The sequence below is a fragment of the Natator depressus genome, chromosome 6 (genome assembly GCF_965152275.1).
Source record: "Natator depressus isolate rNatDep1 chromosome 6, rNatDep2.hap1, whole genome shotgun sequence".
Lineage (NCBI taxonomy): Eukaryota > Metazoa > Chordata > Testudines > Cheloniidae > Natator > Natator depressus.
Genome location: NC_134239.1, coordinates 100,503,653 through 100,522,171, shown reverse-complemented (window position 1 = coordinate 100,522,171; position 18,519 = coordinate 100,503,653). Strand labels below are relative to the sequence as shown.

General features: G+C 43.0%; 1 protein-coding gene across 6 annotated transcripts in view; it reads left to right on the top strand.

Annotated features, from left to right (window-relative positions):
• Positions 1–18,519, top strand: part of TTC7B (tetratricopeptide repeat domain 7B) — a 331,494-nt gene that overhangs the window by 109,319 nt on the left and 203,656 nt on the right. For 5 of the 6 annotated variants that reach the window (XM_074956113.1, XM_074956116.1, XM_074956115.1 and 2 more), the window contains one exon: positions 5,228–5,400. The exons of the other annotated variant lie outside the window; for it this stretch is intronic. In XM_074956113.1, the coding sequence (XP_074812214.1) occupies positions 5,228–5,400 (173 nt within the window). The remainder of the gene's footprint in view (positions 1–5,227; positions 5,401–18,519) is intronic. 6 annotated transcript variants of the gene reach the window in all.

Here is an 18,519-nt window from a genome sequence, read left to right as displayed (position 1 = left end):
AGTCCTGAGTGGAGCGCAGGATCTGATCCAAGAGATAACTATAACGGCACCGCTTGGAAATAGTGACCATAACCTAATAACATTTAACATTCCTAGGGTGGGAAGAACACCTCAGCAGCCCAACACTGTGGCATTTAATTTCAGAAAGGGAAACTGTGCAAAAATGAGAAGGTTAGTTAAACAGAAATATTAAAAGGTACAGTGACTAGAGTGAAATCCATGCAAGCTGCATGGACACTTCTCAAAGACACCATAATAGAGGCCCAACTTAAATGTATACCCCAAATTAAAAAACACAGTAAAAGAACTAAAAAAAAAGCCACCATGGCTTAACAACCATGTAAAAGAAACAGTGAGAGATAAAAAGGCATCTTTTAAAAAGTGGATGTCAAATCCTAGTGAGGTAAATAGAAAGGAGCATAAACACTGCCAAATTAAGTGTAAAAATGTAATAAGAAAAGCCAAAAAGGAGTTTGAAGAACAGCTAGCCAAAAACTCAAAAGGTAATAACAAAATGTTTTTTAAGTACATCAGAAGCAGGAAGCCTGCTAAACAACCAGTGGGGCCCCTGGACAATCGAGATACAAAAGGAGCACTTAAAGACAATAAAGTTATTGTGGAGAAACTAAATTAATTCTTTGCTTCAGTTTTCACAGCTGAGGATGTCAGGGAGATTCCCAAACTGAGCCGTCCTTTGTAAGTGACAAATCTGAGGAATTGTCACAGATTGAAGTGTCGTTAGAGGAGGTTTTGGAATTAATTGATAAACTTAACAGTAACAAGTCACCGGGACCAGATGGCATTCACCCAAGAGTTTTAAAGAACTCAAATGTGAAATTGCGGAACTATTAACTATGTTCGTAACCTGTCCTTTAAATCAGCTTCTGTATCCAATGACTGGAAGATAGCTAATGTAACGCCAATATTTAAAAAGGGCTCTAGAGGTGATCCCAGCAATTACAGACTGGTAAGTCTGACGTTAGTACCGGGCAAATTAGTTGAAACAATAGTAAAGAATAAAATTGTCAGACACATAGAAGAACATAAATTGTTGCGCAAAAGTCAACATGGTTTCTGTAAAGGGAAATCATGTCTTACTAATCTATTATAGTTCTTTGAGGGGGTCAACAAATATGTGGACAAGGAGGATCCAGTGGACATAGTGTACTTAAATTTCCAAAAAGCCTTTGACAAGGTCCCTCACCAAAGGCTCTTATGTAAATTAAGTTGTCATGGGATAAGAGGGAAGATCCTTTCATGGATTGAGAACTGGTTAAAAGACAGGGAACAAAGGGTAGGAATAAAAGGTAAATTTTCGGAATACAGAGGGGTAACTAGTGATGTTTCCCAAGGGTCAGTCCTAGGACCAATCCTATTCAACTTATTCATAAATGATCTGGAGAAAGGGTTAAACAGTGAGGTGGCAAAGTTTGCAGACGAAACTAAACTGCTCAAGATACTTAAGACCAAAGCAGACTGTGAAGAACGTCAAAAAGATCTCACAAAACTAAGTGATTGGGCAACAAAATGGCAAATGAAATTTAATGTGGATAAATTTCAAAATAATGCACATTGGAAAAAATAACCCCGACTATAAATACAATATGATGGGGCCTAATTTAGCTACAACTAATCAGAAAAGAGATCTTGGAGTCATCGTGGATAGTTCTCTGAAGACATCCATGCAGTGCACAGCAGCAGTCAAAAAAGCGAACAGGATGTTAGGAATCATTTGAAAAGGGGTAGAGAATAAGAGAGAGAATATCTTATTGCACTTATATAAATCCATGGTATGCCCACATCTTGAATACTGTGTACAGATGTGGTCTCAAAAAAGATATACTGGTATTAGAAAAGGTTCAGAGAAAGGCAACTAAAATGATTAGGGGTTTGGAATGTGTCACATATGAGGAGAGATTAAAGAGGCTAGGACTTTTCAGCTTGGAAAAGAGGAGACTAAGGGGGGATATGATAGAGGTATATAAAATCATGAGTGGTGTGGAGAAAGTGAATAAGGAAAAGTTATTTACTTGTTCCCATAATATAAGAACTAGGGCCACCAAATAAAATTTGGACAGCAGGTTTAATAATGGACAGCAGGTTTAAAACAAATAAAAGCAAGTTCTTCTTCACACAGCGCACAGTCAACCTGTGGAACTCCTTGCCTGAGGAGGTTTTGAAGGATAGGACTAGAACAGGGTTTAAAAGAGAACTAGATAAATTCATGGAGGTTATCCATCCTGGCTAATAGCCATTAATGTGTAAGGAATGGTGTCCCTAGCCTCTGTTTGTCAGAGGGTGGAGATGGATGGCAGGAGAGAGATCACTTGATCATTACCTGTTAGGTTCACTCCCTCTGGGGCAGCTGGCATTGGAAACTGTCGGCAGACAGAATACTGGCCTGGATGGACCTTTGGTCTGACCCAGTATGCCCATTCTTATGTTCTTTATTTTAAGCTGGAGAAATAGAGATATACAGTACCCAGAACATTTTGGCCAAAAAACAAACCTTTTTTATGTTCTCTGTCTCTTATGAACTATTTCACTGATGTTCACTTGAACTTGTTTGGAGATAGATTTTTCATGTTAATATTTTATTTGTGAGTTTCTTCAATGATCAGGGAGAACAGAATTTTTAACAATTTTTAATAGTTTTGTGGTATGCAGGAAGACAAATGAGAATATGTAGTTTGGGGTTTTTTTAAAACAAATTTATTCTTCAAATGTTTTATTTTCAGTCTACATAGAAATTACCAGGGGAATAAATTAGTTCTCTTTTTGAAGTAAAATATATATAACACAATGAAAGCTATTGCAGCAAGAGTTCAACAAAGGCCATTTTGTTGAGCTCTTGAAAAATAACAAAGGGATTAAAAATCTTTAGTCTACATATTGTGGTGGTGATGCAATTTGAGTTATATTTTTATGGATATTAAAAGCCCACTGAGATTTTATTTGGGGGAGAATACAGGAATTAATTTCCTTGCATGGTGATCATAATATACTGTCAGATTCCTTCTTTTACGGAAGTTAAGCTCTGTTATACTGTTTAGGATTTCTGGGGCGGGGGAGGAGGGCAATCAAGATAAACATCTGATTCAAAGCTGGCAGTGTTTGTTGCTAGTGCTGCTGTCACAATTCAGGGGTAACTATACTGCATTCCCACTCCATGGACCTTCAAGGGCACTCAAGGTTTCAGGACCCCAACCATTACTTCTGGGTGGAGACACTCTCTCCCTCCTGACCAGGGGTTATAAGGCTGCACCGCCCCCTTCCTTACACTGTGATATCCCCAGGAAGTCATTCTGCCTGAAGGCCAGCACTGAAGCTGTGCTTTCTCTCCAAGGGCTCTGAGCAGTATATTGCAGAGGTTATAAGTTAGACTCTGCTGAGAAGGAGCAGTGTGCTATTTATTCTTAGGATAAAGCATCACAGAGGAAATACTTAAACAATACAAGTTCTTTCACTCTACTGAATGTACCAGAAACTGTTCATCTTCCACATGGGGAGTCTGGTAGGCCAACATCTCTTCAGTAAGGGTTGGGGTCTCCCTTGAACAGTTTTGTCCATTTTCTTACTCTAAATGAAGCCCCCAGTCAGTTTAAACTCGGGCTTTAGATATCCTAAATTCTGTTTTTGTCTCTTGGTCTCAGAAAACCCAGCCTGAACCATATACGAAATCACCCCAACAGGTGGTGCTTAGTTGTTTACTATCCCGAGGTAATTGCCCCCTAATATTTTTAGTTCCTGTAGGAGCTGTAATAACTGTCCCCCACAGAGCAGAATAGAATCATACATAAACCATTCATAAGTTTAATGCAGTGGTCCCCAAAGATATTGCATGCGATATCTGTCACAGCTACTATTTGTATTGTCGGAGCAATGAGAGGGCCCAATCAGGGTTGAGGCTGCATTGTGGCAGGCACCGTTTCAGCACGTAGGGAGACATTGTCCCATCACAAAAAATTTAGTCTAAGGCCCTGATACTCATACACTTATACATATTAGTAATCAAATGGAGTTTAATGGAATTACTTGCATATGTAAAACTACTTCGTGCATACATGTTTGTAGAAGAGGACATAGAGAACAGAAAGATGAGGGCAATGGTGATAGCTAATCTGTGTAACCACTTGTTCCTATGTGCACAGCTTGATGGCAAAATTATTGATATTTGTGACAAGATGGCCGGTGTTAGTATTGTGGGTCCTGTGCTTTTCTTGGTGGGGGGCTAAGATGCCACCTCTCGCCCCTGCTCTTGGGGCGCTGAGGTCCCCGCTAGTGGCTCGGGAAGGTGGTAGAGGAGGGAAGCGGGGGAGGGGCCTGGGTCCTGACCCTCTTCCCCCTTGGGTGGGGTACCTTCGGTCCTTAGACACTGGGGGAGGGAGTCTCCCTCCCCTGCTGCAGCAGGGTCTCCCTTACTTTGGTTCTCTGGTCTTTCAAATTTTACAACATTCCTCCAAGCTCCACCTTCCTCCTGCTCTCTGACTGCCTGAAGCAGGGGGTTTTATTAAGTTCCTAACAGGGCCTTAATTGACTACAGGTGCTCCAATTAACCTGTCTCAACCCTCCCTAGTCTACAGGCAGCCACGCCTTAATTAGTCTAGGGCTTATATTTCCCCTCTAGCACTCTCCCTGGCCCTCCTGTATCACATATTATACAAAGGAACTAAAATTTCAGGTCCTGTGAACCAAAACATGTAATTTTAATAGAAAATTGCATTTTTACTGGGTTTGAATTGATGAAGTTAAGGATTCAAATTAAGCCTTCTTGGCAGTAATGACTGTAATGTAGAATAATAGAAAACACACCTGAATTTAACTGATTTTTAGGTATATTAGCGTATTTTGATAGGTTTCTTCAAATATCTGGGATTTACCCATTAAAGTTCTGTCAAACAGTTTTGAAAGCTTTTTGTTGTAGTCTTGTACAGAAGCAAACTGGACATTGTGCCTTTCATTCCTGGTGTGCAGGGCATTCTGAGTTTTTTCAGGCCAATGGAAAAATATGTGGTGGTCAGGTCATCTTGTTTGTTCACTTTTTGCATGAAGCAAAAAAATAAAGGAAGATGGGAATTCTCTATAATGAATAGTCTGAGAATAGAAACCTTTTTGAGCAAAATCATATTGAACGTGACTTAGTCCTCATTTGACAAAATCCCAGTTTTTTGAAGACTTCCTGTTCAGCATTTCTAGGAGAAAATATTTTTCTGTTTTTCTTTCACAGACAATAGCCAGGCAGTTAGCGGAAATTTTGTTACGAGGTATGTCTGAACAGAGTTACTGGAATCCACTGGAAGACCCTCCTCACCAGTCACCTCTTGATGATCCACTCCGGAAAGGCTCAAATACTAAAAATTATGCACTTAGCAGAAGACCCCGGGTGTACACTGGAGAAAAGTATGGAATGAGTTCTTCATATCACTACTGGTTTTCTAATTATCATTGTTCTATTCATTAAATATCTTAATTATATTACTGACGAGGAAAGAGGCATTTCAATAAGGGCACAGTCCTATCTTATACTGTTGGGGAGAAAGGTAGGGGATTCCGTTTTCTCAGAAAGCAGAAGAGTAGAACCTTTTCCTAATGCTGCAGAGCCCACTACAGGAAGGGAGCCTGACTACCCAGTTAGCCAGCATATCTGTCAGGGCTGGGCCATGGGCAGCGAGTGTGCACTGGTCAATTACCAAGTTGTGGTCAGGTGATGGGTAGTGAAGTTGGGATTGAGCCAAATCAGGATACCAGCAAGTCAGGGTCAGGCACTCAGTTGCAAGCAGAAGGGAAGTAGTGGTGACAGGGTTGAGCCAGGTCTGGATACCAATAAGGCAGGGTCAGGCTCCAGGTTATAGACAGGAGGTGAGTGCCTGAGTTGGAGGTTCACAGTAAGGCAAGGTCTGGAGTGGAAGCATGCATGTAGTCTGTATCATTGCTCCGACTGCAGTGGGTAATGGATTCTTGGTTTATATACCAGGATGGGCCAATCAGTGTACTAAATGGGTGAGATGCCACTCAAGCCCCACTGGGCGATACTTCCTGCAATGTCTAGCTTCACATGGTCCACCAACAGCAGCCTGGCCTGAGCTCTGATGGCGATACAGAAGTGACACTGGCCAAGAACCTCCATGGTTCCTGGTTCTAGAACTACAGGTGCTTACAACATCATTTATCAGAGAAGTGGAGGTTTATGGTTCAGTTTCACTAGTACACATGCTGTGGTCAGTAGCACACATTAGCTGGGGTACATAGGTGATTACAGTGAACCTGGCAGTGTGTCTTCCCCCCACCTTGAGCTATCTTGTCATGTACCACTCCACTGCTCTTGACATCCATAGTTTGAGCAGCTCCCTTGGGAAAGGCAGGATTTCTCTCTGGATGATTTGAAACTACAAAATTGCTATTTGCTCCTTTTTAGAAAAAAAATTGAAGATGTGGAGGCAGGATTGTGTGTTTTGTCCTGCAAACCAGATAACAAGTAAATCCCTTTAGGTATTAAAGCTGTACAATTTGTGCGCTGTTTCTAGACCTCTATATTCTCTCGCATTAGAGAAAGCAATGATAGAGAAAGCAATAGGGAGATTCATTATATCTCAGTGACAGATTTGAAAAACATTTATAGCACTTTGCACAGGGAGTATATTTCCCAAGGCAGCTGCCTCTTAATCCTCTTAAGCCAACCCTGGCATTTCTCTGCCGTGTCAGCTCGTTGTTGAGTTTGCTTTTCTTCCACGTAGTCAAGCAAGTGGTATGGTATTACATGGCTCTCTGTGCTGATTTGCGTTTAGCTTCGATTTCTCCCCCTCCCCATCCCAAAAAACCCCCACCTTCACTACTTGAAGAACATTATTTCCACTTCCTCATGTCTCATTCCTTCTGTCCTGATCACTGCTAGTAATGTAATGAATGTGGATAACTATTTTCTGGAACTTAATTTTTCTCTTCAGAGGTAACAGTTTTTCAAGTAGCGTCCCTATGTGTGCTCCACTTTACTTCAGGAGTGCACATGCCCCAGGCACCTTTGATTGGAGATTTTAGGTAGCAGCTCAAGTTCGACCTGTGCATGCATTCCAGACCTCCTTGTGCCCTATACTTAGGACATATAGACTTGTATGGGGGAGCCACCGTCTGTACCTTCTCAACCACCTTATATCCTGATACAGAGCATTTGGTGTGCCCCTTTTTAGCAGTAGCTAGCCTTCAGCCCTTTGGGCTGTCTAGGTCTAGTTTAGTTTTGATTTAGTTTACTTCAGTTTTTTATTTAGTTTAGTTATATAATTCCTTCATTTATTTTCTTGGGTTTATTTGGTTACATACCCCTTTCCTCTGGCTTCCCTTCTTGAGGGGTTCTCCCTCAGGGGGGTTTGGATAATAAGTAAATCCCTTTGGGTATTAAAGCAGGGGTCAACTACTTACCAGCATAGAGACACCTCTCCTGATGCCTTCACAAAGGTGAGGTTCCTAAGGTGAGGCAATCTTGTGTTCCCTCTCATCCGATCTGGTATGATCAGCATTAGACACCCCTGCTTCTACTTTTGTGATTCCCTCTCACTGACCATACTGGAACCCGTGAGCTGCCTGTAGTCAGCAATTTTCGAGAGCTCCCATCTATTCACATGGGGATCATCCTGAAAGACTCAGTCTCCGCCCCATCTCTCCCTCCTCAAGTGGGAATCTTTTGAGGAGCAGGAGGTTACAGCTGATAAGGAGGTAACAACACAAACTAATATCTCCTCCCCTTCACCTCATGAGGCTGTGCTGCCTCCCTCACCACCTTATGCAGAGGATTTTAAATGGCTTCAAGAATTTAATAAATGGATTAACAATTCACTCCAAAATCCCCTGGAGGAGGTCCAAGATGCTCACCATAAGATTTTAGATATTCTCCACATGACAACTTTTGGTTGAGTGGCCTTGCTGGTGAACAAGGCTCTGCTTGAATCCACCAGACATCTGTCAGACTCCTGCTACAGTACTGATTACATGCAGACTAGCTGACAAAAAGTGTTACATCCCAGCAAAAGAATGAGTTTTTATTTACACATCCTCCACCTAATTCTTTGTTTGTGGAAGCCATCAACGAGCATGGCAGACAACACCTTACGATAAGGGCTAAAAGTGCTTGGACCTCTTTGGTTGTAAGAGCTACTCCTCTGTGACGCTATGATTTAGGATTATGAATTGCCCAGCTCTGATGGCAAAGTGTAATTACACCAACTACAGTAAATATAATGCTTTTATTGAACATCTCCCTCTCAAACCACGGGAAAAATTTCAGGCCATCACAGGGGAAGGTCAGCTCCTAGCAAGGACAATATGCAGCCAACACTGCAGCCTGCTCTGTTTCCACTGCTGTCGTCATGTGTGAAGCATTTTGGCTGCAAGTATAAGGATTTCCCAGGGGGATCCTACTTATTGTAGAAGACCTTCTTTTCAACAGATTTATGCACTTCGGTGAGTCCACAGATGAATCCTTGCACACTTTGAAGAATTTAAGGGCTGCACTCCGGTCTCCTGGGATCTACACATCCATGAACAAAAGAAAATTTAGTGGATCACAGATGGTTCAGAGATTCCTCCAGGCCCAGTTTCCTGTTTTCCATAAGTCTGCCAAACCACCCAAAAAGAGACCAAGAAATCAGAAAGAGAGGCTGCTTACCACATCCACTACTACCACCCAGCCCTCCTCCTCATTGAAACAGCAATTTTGATGGTTCAGTTGAGGGTGCAGAAGATCCCCTTTATCGGTATCTTCATCTGCATCATTCTACCTACCCTTTGGAAATGGTCTCTTCTGCTTTTGACCTTCATGGGAGCAGATCGTAGCCAACAAATGGATTTTGGAAGGTATAACATTGATTTACTCCAGCCATTTTACCTCTGTTCCTCCATGCCACCCTCCTTTCATGCTCCTTCTCAGGGACGCATCTCACAGACAGGAATTGCTGAGACAGGAATTCCTCTCCCTCCTGTGCACAGGAGCCATAGAATCAGTTCTGGTCCAGCACAGAGGGAAGTGATTCTATTCCAAATATTTTCTGGTCCCCAAAAGAAATGAGGATGGAGACCAATTTTAGATTTCAGATAGTAACTATCACTTTTGTAAAAATGGAAAAATTCAGGATAGTAACTCTTGTAGCTATAATTCCATCATTAGATTCCAGGGATTGGTTTGTGGCCCTGAACATCTAGGACATTTCCTTTTAATTATGATACATTCCTCTCAGAACAGGCGCCTTCGTTTTATGGTTGGCCAGGATGACTTCCAGTACCAAGTGCTCCTCTTCCTCAAGGGTATTCCTGAAAGTCCCTGTAGTGATGGCCACTCACCTAGGTTGAGTGGGAATAATCATCTTCCCCCATCTCGATGATTGGCTCCTCAAGGGCTAGTCATACAATGGGATTTTCTTTGCAGTAAAGATAGCTGTGTCTCTGTTCCACGGGTAGGGACTACAGCTCAATAGTGAAAAGTCCCTTTTGACTCCAGTTCAGCAGAGAGACTTTATACGTGTTTGTCTGCATGCCATCATGTCCAGAATTTAGCTTCCAGCTCACTGGTTTATGGGACTGACAAACCTTATTTCCAAGATTCATATAAGTCCTTGGACGTCTGCAAGAAATTGTCTTTGTTAAGCCATATTGCAGCTTGCACTTTTGTAACACATGCCAGGTTACATCTTCATTGCTTCTGGGGATAGCTCAGAACAGGCTACATTTTGAACACACACAGTCTTGATAAACTGGTGTCTGGTCCTGGCTTGGAGCTAGGCTCACTCAATTGGTGGAAGAACCCATACAAAGTTTGTGAAGGAGTTCCCTTCCACTGCTATAACTAGAACTTCAGAAGCCTCCCTTTTGGGGTGGGGGGCAAACCTCAGGGGACACACCATTCAAGGCAAATGGTCCTTTAGGGTCCCTTCCCTTATTTCCAGGAGGTTGATGTGGAGAAGTCAGGAATGCCTGTATCCACTTCCTTCACTTAATCAGGGGTCAATCCATCAAAGTCATGACAGACAATGTAGTCTGTATGTTCTACATAAATCTTCAAGGTGGGGGGTAAGATTCCTTATCTTGGCCTCTTACATCCCAGGCACTCAAACCACGATAGCTGATGATTAAGCAGGCACTTCTCCCAAGAAGTGAGAGCTGGATACTCTGATTCATTCTCTTGTCCTGGGGTTTCTAGAAGTAGACCTTTTTTGGCACCATTATCAACAGAGGGCAAAAATTTCTGCTCAAGGGGCCTTCTCTCCCTCAACATTGTTAGCAGGGCCGTCCCTAGGTGGGTTCAGGGTTTCTATTTGCCGGAGGGTGGTCCACCCATTCCCCGCCCCACTCCACCCCTTTCCCCAAGACCCCACCCCATTTCTTCTCTGCCCCCTCCCCAAGCCTGCTGCGCCTTTGCTCCTCTCCCCTCCCTGTGCCTCCAGACACAGCGAAACAGCTGATCGGTGGTAGGTGCTGGGAGGGAGAGGGCGGCGCTGATCGGCGGGCTGGAGCGGGAGGTTGGTAGGGGGGCGCCTCGCTCCGCCTGCCCCCCGTCTTACCTCCCTGCTCGCCTCCTCACAAAGTGCTGGGCCCCCCCAAAGCACAGGGCCCAGGGCAGTCGCCCCGATTTGCCATACCCAAGGGATGGTTCTGATTGTTACTATTCCAGAAATTGAACAAGATCAAGCAAGACAGAGTTGAACAAGTTCAAGCAAGACAGAATTGCACCAGCTTGGCCGAGACAAGTTTCTTCACGTGGTTTGCCTTGCCTCTTGCCTGCTGTTGCAACTTCCGATCATTTCCCCATCTGCTATCTCAAGAGTTCAGTTTAGTCTCCATTCCAACCTGAGCATTCCTCATCTCAGAGCTTCGCTCCTAAGTGGTTCTTGGGGGTAGAAGTTTCCTGCCCAACAGAAGTAGACAAGGTCCTATTAAACTACAGAAAGATTTCCAGTAGGAACATTTATCTGCAGTAGTGAAAGAGATTTCACCATTGGCATATCTAGCTACAGGTCTCACCTGTCCATTCCTCCCTCTCTGCTGTTCTGGATTACTTGTTGGATTTCAAAAAATCAGATCTCTCTATAAATTCTGTCAAAGCTCATTTAGCAGGTACTACGATCTTCCATTCTTCTCTATGGGGATTCTCAGTGCTTATCCAACAACATCCAGATTCATTAAGGAGTTAAATATCAGAGGGGTATAAGTTAGTCTGGATCTGTAAAAGCGGCAAAGGGTCCTGTGGCACCTTATAGACTAACAGATGTATTGGAGCATAAGCTTTCGTGGGTGAATACTTGATGCATCCGACGAAGCGGGTATTCACCCACGAAAGCTTATGCTCCAATATGTCTGTTAGTCTATAAGGTGCCACAGGATTCTTCGCCGCCATTAAGGGGTTAGTTAACCTTTTTCCACAGATTAGAGACCTCACTTCCATATGGGATTTGAATTTCGTCCCCATTTGTATAATGAAACCTCTCTCTCTGAGCCACTAGCCTAGTGTTCTTTGCTACACTTGTCAATGAAGACATCCTTTTTGATGGCCATCACCCCTTTCCAAAGAGTTGGAGAGTTTAATAGTAAATCCCCCCTTTACAGTTTTTTTTCCCCAAAGAAAGTATTTATGGTCCCATTCCAAGTTTCTGCCTATAAGGTATACTCTGATTTCCATGTTAATCAGTTCATCCACCTTCCAGGGTTTTGGTTTTTTTTGAAGCCACGCTAGACCTACCCTGCATTCCTTGGATGTTAGAAGAAAGAGATAACAATGGAGATTGTGGTCAGGTCACAGTACCAACTGCAAAACAGCAGTCAGTGCTTTCCCAGTCTTAATACAGATGGATAATATGTGAATTCTTTAGAATGCCTGTATTCTCATTATTTATTTCTATGCGCAAAGTTAAATCCTCTGACTACTTGTCCTTTCTTTCTTTGGAGAGACTTCTTTGTTACAGAATTACATAGGTAATGCTCCTCTTTCAAAAACACATTATTTTAAAAGAACAGTGAGGTCTGAGTGCAAGGCTAGAAGTCAAATTCCTGAATTCTTATAATCCTGTGTCTGACTGATTCCCTCCATAGTCTTGGAGAAGTCACTAGGAATATGATTTTTTTTTTAAGAAAATTGCAGAAATATAGTTGCATACCTAGTTTGCAAACACAGTTATTTCAATTCCCCATGCAAATTAGATTATTAGATGACTACACAGTTGGTTAGTTATGCATATAACTAGTAATTTGTAAATACAAATACCCATGGTAATTGCATTTGCAGCTCAGGCATTAATTGCACACGCTTTTGCAAAATCAGTTATATATATTCTTGAAAATTAGGCCTTTAAATGTGTCTACCTCAGTTTCCATATTTTAAAAATTAAGGTGAAACGTGCTTCTTGGGGAATTCTGAGGATTGGTTAATATATAAATTGATGATTGTAATGTTCTTTGGAGATTATCAGTGCTGTGTAACTGCAAAATATTACTCTAGTTACTCTTTGACTCTGATATGTATGTGCTCCAAAACCAATTTTTGAGGTTAGGAAAAGATGCAGGCTCATTCAGTCAATGCCTTAGAGCAGTTTCCTGTACCAGTGAGATTTTTTTCCAGCTATACCTTGATTTTTCACCATTTTTTAAAATTGGTTCAAATTTTGAGACTGCTGGTGATGTATGGTCTTTTTATGAATCTGGGGATCACATTTGAACAGCCTATAATGAGATACAATCCAATCAGTCAGTTTGGTGCCTTGTAAGTCACAATAAACTTTGCTTATTAAGCATTAAGAATAGCTTATATTCTAGAAAGGAAATGCAGAAGTAGGAGCTATGTGAAGACAAGGGTAACCATTTCTACAGAATGTGAATTCTGCTACTTTAAATATCTTTCCCTAATATTCTGTGTGAGGAAGTTTTAAGAATCTATCTTTGACACTGGTTTACTAACTCTCCCAAGTGATAATTCAGATGATTCCTTAGATCCATGCAATTCTTTCCTAGAAAGAGCCTCTGCACCCTTCTTCACTGCTAAAACTTATTCATTAGGGGATTAATGTTTTCCATAATTTGTCTCCTTTTTAAGCATAGGGTTGAGAGTTATCTTCTATGATATACCATTTGTAGATGGACTCTGACTCAGATCTACCCTCAAGTTCTGAGCGGCAAGTGCAGTTTTTTTCACAAATGTCAGACTTATTGACTGGACTTCAGAGTATATATAGACAGTCATTTGAAGTACAGTCAACCTCCAACTGCTTGTTCTAGACTTAAGATAGTGTTTTGTGTTCTACCTCATATTCAGACATAATTTATTAACTTTACAAGTTAAAAGGATCTAAAACATAACCAGATCTAAATCTGGTACCAAGCTTTGGTTTTCCAGCATGTGTCCTGAAAGAGGTCTGCTGTTCCCATAACATATTAAGTTCCACACTACATAGATGCAGTATATCATGAAAATGTAATTTGCAGCTTATTGTATTCTGAAAATGACTAGACTATAATGTCAGGTGGACAATGTAGACTACAAGGGAGGGCTAGTCTACACTGGCAATGCTGAAGTGCTCTCCCAGCACTCTAAAAAAAGACCCACCTCCACGAGAGGTGTAGCTACCAGCACTGAGAGTGTGGCTCCCAGTGCTAGGGCACTGTCTACATTGGCGCTTTACAGCGCTGCAACTTGCTGCGCTCAGGGGGGTGTTTTTTCACACCCCGAGCGAGAAAGTTGCAGCGCTGTAAATTGCCAGTGTAGACAAGCCCAGAGTAAAAAAGGTTTTGCTGTGTTCTAGCAAAATCAAAAATGAGTAGCTTCTAACAAGGTTAGTGTGTACTAGTACCTTTAAACATCATCTCTTGGTGGTAGAAGACCAATTAAAATAGTCTGATTGCTTGCAACTTATTATCCATGAAGTGAAGTCTGAAATTTAGCTTGTTAAAAGGATATTTTTGATCAAAAGAGAGGTAATCACACAAACTCTTCCAGAAACTAATAAAGCATATATGAAAATTTGTGTCATTTTAAGTTAACTGTCCACTTGCAAATAATGTCAATTATCTGATAACAGACCCGTGAAAATTTCCTAGCCACAGTATGATAGAGACAAGGTGGATGAGAGAGATATATTTTATTGGACCAACTTCTGTTGGTGAGAGAGACGAGCTTTCAAGCCACACAGAGCTCTTCCTCAGGTCTGGAAGGTACTGCCAATGTCACAGCAAAATGCAAAGTGGAACAGATTGTTTAGGATAAGTAGTTAGCACATGTTATAAGGGACCATTCAAGGTAGAGTGGCCTGTTAACACCTCATCAGTTATAGGACAAAATGAGGGGTTAGTGGGTTACAGATAGTTTTAATAAGCCATAAACCCAGTGTCTCTGTTCAGTCCATGATTTTTAGTGTCTAATAGAGCGATTTAATTTAAGTTCCCAGGCTCGTCTTTTGAAAGTCTTGTGCAGGTTTCCTTTAAGGACGAGGACTGAAAGGTCAAATATAGTGTGATCCCTTTGTGAAAAATGTTCAGCCACAGGTGACAGGGTGTTTTTGTCTCCTATGTGAGTTAATTTGAGAGCATAGTGATTGTCTGGTGTCACCCACATAATTGTTGTTGGGACATTTAGTGCACTGGATGAGATACATCACATGTTGTAATAGGCATGGGTAGAACCCATGGATCTTAAAGTGCGTTGTGGGGAGTTAATTGTAGCAGTGGAGATATGTCTGGAGGTTTTGCATCTGTTGTTCTGGCAGGTTTTGGTCTTGCTTTGAGTTGGTGTGTCCTGGTCTGAGGTGAGCTTGCTTCTGATGATGAGCTTGGAGAGATTGGGGGGTTGTTTAAAGGCCAGAAGTGGGGGTTCAGGAAAGATTTATTTCAGGATGGGGTCTCCATTGAGCCCCCCCCCCACTGTTCCTCAGACGTTCTTGTTAACTTCTGGATATGTGCTGGAAATGGCCCACCTTGATTATCACTTCAAAAGGTTTTCTCTCCCCCCACCCCACTCTCCTGCTGGTAATAGCTCATCCTAAGTGATCACTCTCCTTACAATGTGTATGATAAACACCAATTTTTTCATGATCTGTGTGTGTATAAATCTCCTCACTGTATTTTCTACTTTATGCATCCGATGAAGTGAGCTGTAGCTCACGAAAGCTTATGCTCAAATAAATTGGTTAGTCTCTAAGGTGCCACAAGTACTCCTTTTCTTTTTGCGAATAGAGACTAACACGGCTGCTGCTCTGAAACCTGTGTGGATGAGGTGGATATCTCTGCAAAGTGCGGTATCTGTCACTCTTTCCTACCCAGAACTCGAGAAGCTCGGGAGCTTCACCTGGGGAACCACCTGAGACAGAAAGCTGTCTGATCTGGGCCAGGGAGACTCCCCTGCACATTACTAGTGTCCCTCCAAGCATGTGCCTTGGAGTGGAGCCCCCAAAACCTAAGTCAAAAGAATCTTCTTCTAGGCTCCCCATGAGAGCAGTGGGCAGGCATGAGCGTAAGGATAGATCCCCATTGAGGACTGTCCATAAGAGATGTGCTTCCTCCCTGAGATTTTCCAGATCTGGTGAGACTTTACACACAAAATCTAAGGACCTGGTTCTTCTAAAGACATCTGGGTTGAAGGGCAAAGGGTTTAAAAAGAAAGATCCGGTGGTTCATTCGGTCACCTCAGTACTAAAGCCTAAGGACTGACATTCGCTGGTTCTGTCTTTGAGTGCTGGTCTGAGCCAATCTCGATACGACTGAATTTTGTCTAAGGACTGTCCGGCTGCCGTGGATGCACTGGGTCTATCAGACTTGACTGCCATAACCCCTCGTGCTTCAGAGTGTACGGAGACTTACATAACACTGGAGGATATAGTTCTTCCTTACCCAGAGTCTTCACTTCTCTCCAGCTTGGCCTTCTTGAGGGATATAATTACTCTGGAGGAGGAGCCTATGTTGGTGTCCCAGGAGCTATTCCACCTCCAACCCTTGGGTTGGAGTGCTTCAGTAAAGACAGCCCTGCTGCTACCAGTAGAGCAGTTTTCGGGCTCAGATGAGTCACATGTACTAGATGCTCTGGTATGTCTGCGGAGACAGACGAGCCCTGACGGATATTCAAGGAAATCCAAGATGGGCGAGGTAATATATTTTATTGGACCAACTTCTGTTGGTGAGAGAAAAAAGCTTTCAAGCCACACAGAGCTTTTCTTCAGTATCCTGGGATCAACGTGGCTACAGGTACACTGCAGAAAATCAAGGAGTCTTGCTCGTTGTTCCTTAGGGTATTACACCCCCCACCCACACCCCAGATTGCAGTACTGATTCCCTTAGAGTCCCTTCCAACCGGTCGATACCTCTTTGTGGCTTTATTGGGGTCCGTGGGATCCTTATGGCAGGTGCCTGGACCCTTCTCAAGAATTGTACTGCTCTTCTCCCTCCTGCCAACTGGGTCTGTAGGGTACAAGGAGGAAGAGGTTGACCCAAGTCCACAGCTTCCAACAGGTGTCTCCTCCTTATCCTTGGATGAAGTGATGAGTCTTTCCTTGCCATCTCTACTGGATTACCAGAACTACTGCAGAGAGTTACCAGTGACCTACAGATTCCACAAGAGGAGATCCAGGACTCTCAGCGCTGGCTTCTGGATATCTTACAACCTAAGGGACCAAGTAAGGTGTCTCTTCCAATTAATAAGGCTATACTAGAACCAGCCAAAGCAGTGTGGCACACTGTGCTCCTATGCCAAAAACTCCTGTCAAAGGAGCTGAATTTTTATTCTCCCACCCTGCTCCCCATCTCTCTGATGGTATAGCTGACTACAGAAAAGGCTCGGACGCACTAACAAAAGGCCGTCCTGGCAGATAAGGGCTCTAAAGGGACTGAACCTCCTGGGGAGAAAAGTCTTCTCTTCCCCAGGCTTCCAGTTGTGTGTCATAACTACCAGGCTCTGTTAGTGAAATATGACTCTTAACCACTATTCCAGGCATGTGAGCTTCATTGACAAGCTTCCCACAAAGGACAGAGCCCAATTTCAGTCTCTTTTAGGTGAGGGAAGGCTAGTAGCTAAAACAGCTCTCCAGGCCACAATGGATATGGCAGACACAGCTTCCACAAGTCTGACCACTGGCTTAGTCAAGAGGAGTGACTCTTGTCTGCAATTGTCAAGGTTTCCTAGGGAGGCCCTCCCCTTTGATGAGTCAAATCTCTTTAATTAAAGAAACGGTGAGTCCCAGCATTCATTAAAGGACTGGAGATTGACTCTGCATTACCTGGTGATTTATACTCAACCCCGAGGAGGAAACGCCAGAGACAATCCTATAGACTAAAACCACCCCCTCCTCATATACCTTATTACCAGCACCCAGCCGAGCCTCTGTGGAAACAGAGCATTCAGAGGCCTTGCTTCATAACCCCCTCCACTGCCACAGCCTTTTCTCACTCTCAGCCACCCGCCAATGGCTATTTTTGACATACTAGTTGAAACCTGCCTACCATCACTGAAGCCATCTACCTCTTCTTCCCATTATTTTTGCATGCTATCTCACACTCTTTGCCCACGGCTGGAGGTTGATCATGAAGGACAGTTGGGTTTTGGAGATTATCCATCAGGGATGCTCCATAGAGTTCCTCTCCTTCCTGGTCCCCTTTCAGGGACCACTCTCAAAAGATGTTTCTTCAACAGGAGGCAAAATTCCTCTTACACTGAGAGGCAATAGAATGTGTTCCACCTCAGTATCAAGGGGAGGGGTTCTACTCCTTGTATTTCCTGATTCCCAAAAAAGAGAGAGGGTGTAGACCGATTCTGGACCTTTGGCAACTGAGCATCTTTATTCAAAAGCTGAAATTCCAGGTGAGTGATGTTGCCCTTTCATGGAACCAGCCAAGAAATAACCACAAACAAAGGTTAAATTGAAGCAGTACTGAGGGCTGATTTATTGCTTGCTTCCCTTATTTATGCAATTATACTCTCACACGCATTCCATTCATACTGGCAGGCTGTAGATGCAGGTGTTGCTTCCTATCTTAGGTGATAGAGACTGGCCAGGTTCCAGCTTCCCAGAGATTGAACCGCTAGGCGACGAGAATCCCTGAAATCCCTTTGGACCTGTGGGAGGGCTCGACTGTTTCCGGTCCAGTCCTGAGTTTCTGCTGTTGTAGGTTACATCTCTCTCTGGCCACTACTGCTATAGGTTTATGTACAGTACCATATACAGCTTGATTATCTTTACACGGTAATATTTCAGTTCAAGCCTTGCGATTGGTTTCTTACACTCATACTATCTCACTCCCTCCTTACATATTGATTACATATGCATAAGCATTAATACAATTGGTAGTATAGCTTTATGCAAGCGTGCGACATCAGCGGGGACTTCTGCTGTTGTTTGTGGTTCAGACAGGAAACTGTGCAACTGCGCTTTCAAACATGACGGGAAGTCTACACAGATACAGGCAGACTACATTTGAAAAAGCAAAAAGAGGGGGAGTAGATGGGGGAATGAGCTGCCCCTCCTCAGGAGCAAAAGCTGTTGCTGTCTGAGCAATGGATGGGGGTCG